A 7,315-nucleotide genomic window follows, 5' to 3' on the forward strand; every position below is an offset into this window, starting at 1 on the left:
CGGTGCCCAAGGTGATGAAGTAGGGCATGATGGCGACCACGTCGATGGTGTTCATCAGGTTCTTGAAGAAGGCCGTCTTGCTCGGACAGCTTAAAAAGCGCGCGACCAGCTCGAAGGTGAACCACACGATGCAGACGGTCTCGATGACGAAGTACGTGTCCACGAAGGAGTCCCGGGTCTTTGGTGTCTCGGGGGTCTCGGGGGTCTCGGTGGGCAGGATCCTCTTGGGCGAGGGAAGCGTCTCCAGGCAGAAGATGGTGATGGAGATCAAGATGACCAAGACCGAGATGACGGCGATGACCCTGGCGGCGTTGGAGCTCTCTGGGTACTCGAACAGCAGCCACACCTTGCGCTTGCACTCGTTCACAGGTAGCGGACGCACCTTCTCCTCGGTGAATCCCTCGTCCTCCCGGTAGCGCAAGATGGTGCCCGCGCCCAGCTCGTAGAAGCGGATCTCCTCGAGGAACATGTCGTAGGGCACGTTCACGGGTCTCCGCAGTCTCCCTCCCGACTGGTAGTAGTACAAGATGGCGTCGAAGCTCGGGCGGTTCCTGTCGAAGAAGTACTCGTTCCTCAAGGGGTCGAAGAAGCAGGTCCTCCTGGCGGGGTCTCCGAGCAGGGTGTCCGGGAAGTGCGCCAGGGTCCGCAGCTGCGTCTCGTACCTCATCCCGGAGATGTTGATGACGAGGCGCTCGTCGCCCCCCACGGACCCCAGGTCCGGGTGCGACCTGTTCACCGCTCCGTGCACCTGTACGCTCGGCTCCATGGCCGACAGGGTCATGGCGCTTCCGCTGCGGCGAGGACGAGTCGGCACATGGGAGGCGCTTTGCGCGCTCAGCATGAGGACCTCCATGGGGACGAGAGGGGTGGAGAAGCCAGGTGCACGGACAAAGGGGAAGGTGGACGAGGGACGCTAAAGGGGCCGCGGGGACAATACGGGGACGAGGAGGGAAAAAAATCTTTGGGAAGAGCACTTGGAATGGGAGGGAGGGGAGGGAGGAGAGGGAGGGATGCGGAAGAGGGGAGGGAAATGAGGTGTTTATGGCGGGAGAAAAACGATGATGGGAAAGAGGTAACTCGTCACCGAATCGGATTATTGGGATAAAGACTCAAAGAGGAAGCGCGATGTGGAATTTGGGGGAAAGGGGGAAACACTGGAAGTGATGGAGAAATGAGGCGAAAATAAGAGAATTATGTACTGGGGCGGTCCATTGGAGGGTGGGGACAAAATGAGCAAAGACAACGTGGGAGGTAGACACCTGGTATATTCACACACGGAGGATGGGGTCGTCGGTCCCGCAGATCAAACACACAGTTGGGAGATGGACTGACGTCACGAGCGCTCAGACATCACTGGGGACGGAGGATGGACGACCAGGTTGGTGTTGATGAACCATGGAGTGACGTCACAAACGCATGAACGACCAGGTATAGATGAACCATGGAGTGACGTCACAAGAGCATGGACGACCAGGTCTTGATGAACCATGGAGTGACGTCACAAGCGCATGGACGACCACGTATTGATGAACCATGGAGTGACATCACAAGAGCATGGACGACCAGGTCTTGATGAACCATGGAGTGACGTCACAAGAGCATGGACGACCACCTATTGATGAACCATGGAGTGACGTCACAAGAGCATGGACGACCACCTATTGATGAACCATGGTGACGTCACAAGAGCATGGACGACCAGGTCTTGATGAACCATGGAGTGACGTCACAAGAGCATGGACGACCACCTATTGATGAACCATGGAGTGACGTCACAAGAGCATGGACGACCAGGTCTTGATGAACCATGGAGTGACGTCACAAGCACTCAGACAACGCCAGGGACGGAGGATGGATGACCAGGTAGGTGTTGATGAGCCATGGAGTGACGTCACAAGAGCATGGACGACCAGGTGTTGATGAACCATGGAGTGACGTCACAAGCGCTCAGACGTCAGGGACGGAGGATGGACGACCAGGTATTGATGAACCATGGAGTGACGACGCTAAGACTAAGAGGAAGAGGAAGATAAACAACCTCCAACCGCAGGTTCACAGGAAAGGAAAATGGGACAGAAACGTAGACGGACAGACAAGCAGACTCCCAAATGGCAGCTAATGCGGAGACACTGGTCGTGCTCGGTCCAGTTCAGGGTCTCACGAGCCCTGCCCTTTTCCTGATGTCGGTGCATTCGTGTCCCCTGTCCCACCCTGCCCAGTCTAGTCCGGCCCCGCTCGGATCAGTTGGGTCCGCCCCGCCCAGTCTGTTCCGGCCCCGCCCAGTCCGACCCTATCAAGTTCGGTTCGACACACCCCGTCTGGTTCGGCCCTGCCCCGATCAGTTCAGTCCGCCCCGCCCAGTCTAGTCCGGCCCCGCTCGGATCAGTTGGGTCCGCCCCGCCCAGTCTGGTCCGGCCCCGCCCAGTCCGACCCTATGAAGTTCGGTTCGACCCACCCCGTCTGGTTCGGCCCTGCCCCGATCAGTTGTCCACCCAGCCCACTCTGGTCCGGCCCCGCCCAGTCCGACCCTATAAAGTTCAGTTCGACCCGCCCAATCTGGACCGCCCCTCCGATTTGTTGCGGTTCCCATTACAGTTCATTAACGACTGCGCCATGAAGGTGCAGACGATGCGCAAAAAGCCGTCACACCGCGGGCGTCACAAATAATTAATTAAATAAATGATTAAAAACTCACAAACAGCAATACAAATAAATAAATAATCACCTCTAACCTCGAATCGTTTTCACGTTGGAGACGTTTCCTCGGAGCCTCAAAAAGCTGTTTATTGTTCCACAATGTCCAAGGATCTTGTCTTGTCCATAAGCCTTATATGTCGGACAAGGACATCGCCGTACCGTTAGTTCGATTCAGTATTACCTGTTCCTGTTCGTATTGCAATCTGAACCCCTTGTTCATGACGCAGGTGAACCAGGTTCATATAGGAACACGTACCGTTTGTCCATCATCTAAGAATGCCCCTGTAGATAATGTCAAAGTACATTCATATCTCCTAATGTCCGAACTGTACACCTGATTAACGTCCACACCTCCACTACTCACATTACCTTTTGCCATAACCGAGTCAGGATCAAGTAATAAATAATTCCTTCAACCACCGACATCGACTTCACACGTCACGTGTTCAAGCTTCAGGTTCACCTTTGGGGTTGCAGCTGCATTTGTAGGGCGTCTCCAGTGTAAGATGTGACCAAGGTGTAGGTAACTCCATCGCAGGATGTATCTCTCCATCATAAGGTGTGGATCCACTTTCGGGTGCAACTCCACCGTAAGGTGTTCGAGCCATCCACAGGTCCACCATGATCCGAGTTTTAAAATTGAGTTTGTTTCCAAGGAGACGATGATCAACAGCGATGATCCACATAGTATCGCAGGTTGGTGTCTGAGGATGCGGACAAGGTGCTCCGATGGGAACAAACCGAACACATGTGCAAAGGAACCCTTAAATTCCACCATAAAAAGGGGGTAAACATCACTCTGCAGAACCAACTCATCACCCCAAAGGAACCCTTAAATTCTACCATAGAAAGGGGTAAACATCACTCCCACAGAACCAACTCATCGCCCCAAGGGAACCCTTAAATTCTACCATAAAAAGGGGGAAAACATTACTCTGCAGAACCAACTCATCGCCCCAAAGGAACCCTTAAATTCTACCATAGAAAGGGGTAAACATCACTCCCGCAGAACCAACTCATCGCCCCAAGGGAACCCTTAAATTCTACCATAAAAAGGGGGAAAACATTACTCTGCAGAACCAACTCATCGCCCCAAAGGAACCCTTAAATTCTACCATAGAAAGGGGTAAACATCACTCCCGCAGAACCAACTCATCGCCCCAAAGGAACCCTTCAATTCTACCATAAAAAGGGGGAAAACATTACTCTGCAGAACCAACTCATCGCCCAAAAGGAACCCTTAAATTCTACCATAAAAAGGGGGAAAACATTACTCTGCAGAACCGACTCATCGCCCCAAAGGAACCCTTCAATTCTACCATAAAAAGGGGGAAAACATTACTCTGCAGAACCGACTCATCGCCCCAAAGGAACCCTTAAATTCTACCATAGAAAGGGGTAAACATCACTCCCACAGAACCAACTCATCGCCCCAAGGGAACCCTTAAATTCTACCATAAAAAGGGGGAAAACATTACTCTGCAGAACCAACTCATCGCCCCAAAGGAACCCTTAAATTCTACCATAGAAAGGGGTAAACATCACTCCCGCAGAACCAACTCATCGCCCCAAAGGAACCCTTCAATTCTACCATAAAAAGGGGGAAAACATTACTCTGCAGAACCAACTCATCGCCCCAAAGGAATCCTTAAATTCTACCATAAAAAGGGGGAAAACATTACTCTGCAGAATGGACTTGTCACCCCCAAAGGAATCCTTAAATTCTACCATAAAAAGGGGGTAAACATTACTCTGTTGAACCGACTCATCGCCCCCAAAAGGAACCCTTCAATTCTACCATAAAAATGGGGTAAACATTACTCTACAGAACCAACTCATCGCCCCAAAGGAACCGTTAAATTCTACCATAAAAAGGGGGTAAACATTACTCTGCTGAACCGACTGACTCATCGCCCCAAAGGAACCCTTAAATTCTACCATAAAAAGGGGGTAAACATCACTCTGCAGAACCGTCTCATCGCCCCAAAGGAACCCTTCAATTCTACCATTAAAGGGGGGAAACATTACTCTGCAGAACCGACTGACTCGTCGCCCCTAAAAGAACCCTTAAATTCTACAATAAAAAGGGGGTAAACATGACTGCAGAACGGACTCATCACCCCCTAAAGGAACCCTTAAATTCTCCCATAAAAAGGGGGTAAACATGACTCTGCAGAACCAACTCATCGCCCCAAAGGAACCCTTCAATTCTACCATAAAAGGGGGAAAACATTACTCTGCAGAACTGACTGACTCATCGCCCCTAAAGGAACCCTTAAATTCTACCATAAAAAGGGGGTAAACATTACTCTGTAGAACCGACTCATCGCCCCCAAAGGAACCCTTCAATACGACCATCAAAAGGGGGAAAACATTACTCTGCAGAACCAACTCATCGCCCCAAAGGAACCCTTAAATTCTACCATAAAAGGGGGAAAACATTACTCTGCAGAACCGACTGACTCATCGCCCCTAAAGGAACCCTTAAATTCTACCATAAAAAGAGGGTAAACATGACTCTGCAGAACCGACTCATCGCCCCCAAAGGAACCCTTAAATTCTACAATAAAAAGGGGGTAAACATGACTCTGCAGAACCGACTCATCGCCCTGAAGGAACCGTTAAATTCGACCATAAAAAGGGGGTAAACATCACTCTGCAGAACGGACTCATCACCCCTAAAGGAACCCTTAAATTCTCCCATAAAAAGGGGGTAAACATGACACTGCAGAACCGACTCATCGCCCCAAAGGAACCGTTAAATTCTACCATAAAAAGGGGGTAAACATCACTCTGCAGAACCAACTCATTGCCCCAAAGGAACCCTTAAATTCTACCATAAAAAGGGGGTAAACATCACTCTGCAGAACTGACTCATCATCCCAAAGGAACCCTTAAATTCTACCATAAAAAGGGGGTAAACATTACTTTGCAGAACCAACTCATCACCCCAAAGGAACCCTTAAATTCTACCATAAAAGGGGGAAAACATTACTCTGCAGAACCGACTGACTCATCGCCCCAAAGGAACCCTTAAATTCTACCATAAAAAGGGGATAAACATGACTCTGCAGAACCGACTCATCGCCCCAAAGGAACCCTTCAATACTACCATAAAAAGGGGGAAACCATTACTCTGCAGAACCGACTCATCGCCCTGAAGGAACCGTTAAATTCTACCATAAAAAGGGGGTAAACATTACTCTGCAGAACCGACTCATCGCCCCAAAGGAACCCTTAAATTCTACCATAAAAAGGGGGTAAACATTACTCTGCAGAACCGACTCATCGCCCCAAAAGAACCCTTAAATTCTACCATAAAAAGGGGGTAAACATTACTCTGCAGAACCGACTCATCGCCCCAAAGGAACCCTTAAATTCTACCATAAAAAGGAGGTAAACATTACTTTGCAGAACCAACTCATCTCCCCAAAGGAACCCTTAAATTCTACCATAAAAAGGGAGTAAACATTACTCTGCAGAACCGACTCATCGCCCCAAAGGAACCCTTAAATTCTACCATAAAAAGGAGGTAAACATTACTTTGCAGAACCAACTCATCTCCCCAAAGGAACCCTTAAATTCTACCATAAAAAGGGGGTAAACATTACTTTGCAGAACCAACCCATCTCCCCAAAGGAACCCTTAAATTCTACCATAAAAAGGGGGTCAACATGACTCTGCAGAACCGACTCATCTCCCCAAAGGAACCCTTAAATTCTCCCATAAAAAGGGGGTAAACATTACTCTGCAGAACCGACTCATCGCCCCAAAGGAACCCTTAAATTTTACCATAAAAAGGGGGTAAACATTACTCTGCAGAACCCACTCATCGCCCCAAAGGAACCCTTAAATTCTACCATAAAAAGGGGGTAAACTTTACTTTGCAGAACCAACTCATCTCCCCAAAGGAACCCTTAAATTCTACCATAAAAAGGGGGAAAACATTACTTTGCAGAACCGTCTCATCGCCCCAAAGGAACCCTTAAATTATACCATAAAAAGGGGTAAACATTGTTCTACACAACCAACTCTTCGCCCCCAAAGGATCCCTTAAATTCTAAATACTTCATGGTAGACCATACTTTCACAGTATACTTCATGTTAGGCCTTACATTCACAGTACACTTCATGGTAGACCTTACATTCACAGTATACTTCATGGTAGACCTTACATTCACAGTATACTTCATAGTAGACCTTACATTCACAGTATCCTTCATGGTAGACCATACTTTCACAGTATACTTCATGTTAGGCCTTACATTCACAGTACACTTCATGGTAGACCTTACATTCACAGTATACTTCATGGTCGACCTTACATTCGCAGTATACTTCATGGTAGACCTTACATTCACAGTATCCTTCATGGTAGGCCTTACATTCATAGTGTCCTTTGTGATCCTTCATGGTAGGCCTTACATTCACAGTATCCTTCATGGTAGACTTTACATTCACAGTATCCTTCATGGGAGACCATACATTTGCAATATACTTCATGTTTGACCTTACATTTGCAGTATACTTCATGTTGGGCCTTACATTTGGGGCATCCCTCGTGTCAATAATAAAGTTGCTTGATCCCAAATCCAATTTACAAAACACAAAGGCAGAA

General features: G+C 48.6%; 1 protein-coding gene across 1 annotated transcript in view; it reads right to left on the reverse strand.

Moving 5' to 3' along the window:
• The window catches only part of LOC137421321 (potassium voltage-gated channel subfamily A member 1), a 54,755-nt gene extending 52,583 nt beyond the window's left edge, over positions 1-2,172 (reverse strand). The window contains exon 1 of the mRNA XM_068107248.2: positions 1-2,172. This exon is cut by the window's left edge and continues 1,170 nt beyond it. Within this exon, the coding sequence (XP_067963349.1) occupies positions 1-853 (853 nt within the window). The 5' untranslated portion in view covers positions 854-2,172.
• Between the last annotated feature and the right edge of the window lie 5,143 nt (positions 2,173-7,315).

The sequence above is a fragment of the Myxine glutinosa genome, chromosome 1 (genome assembly GCF_964187855.1).
Source record: "Myxine glutinosa chromosome 1, kmMyxGlut1.1, whole genome shotgun sequence".
Taxonomy (NCBI): domain Eukaryota; kingdom Metazoa; phylum Chordata; class Myxini; order Myxiniformes; family Myxinidae; genus Myxine; species Myxine glutinosa.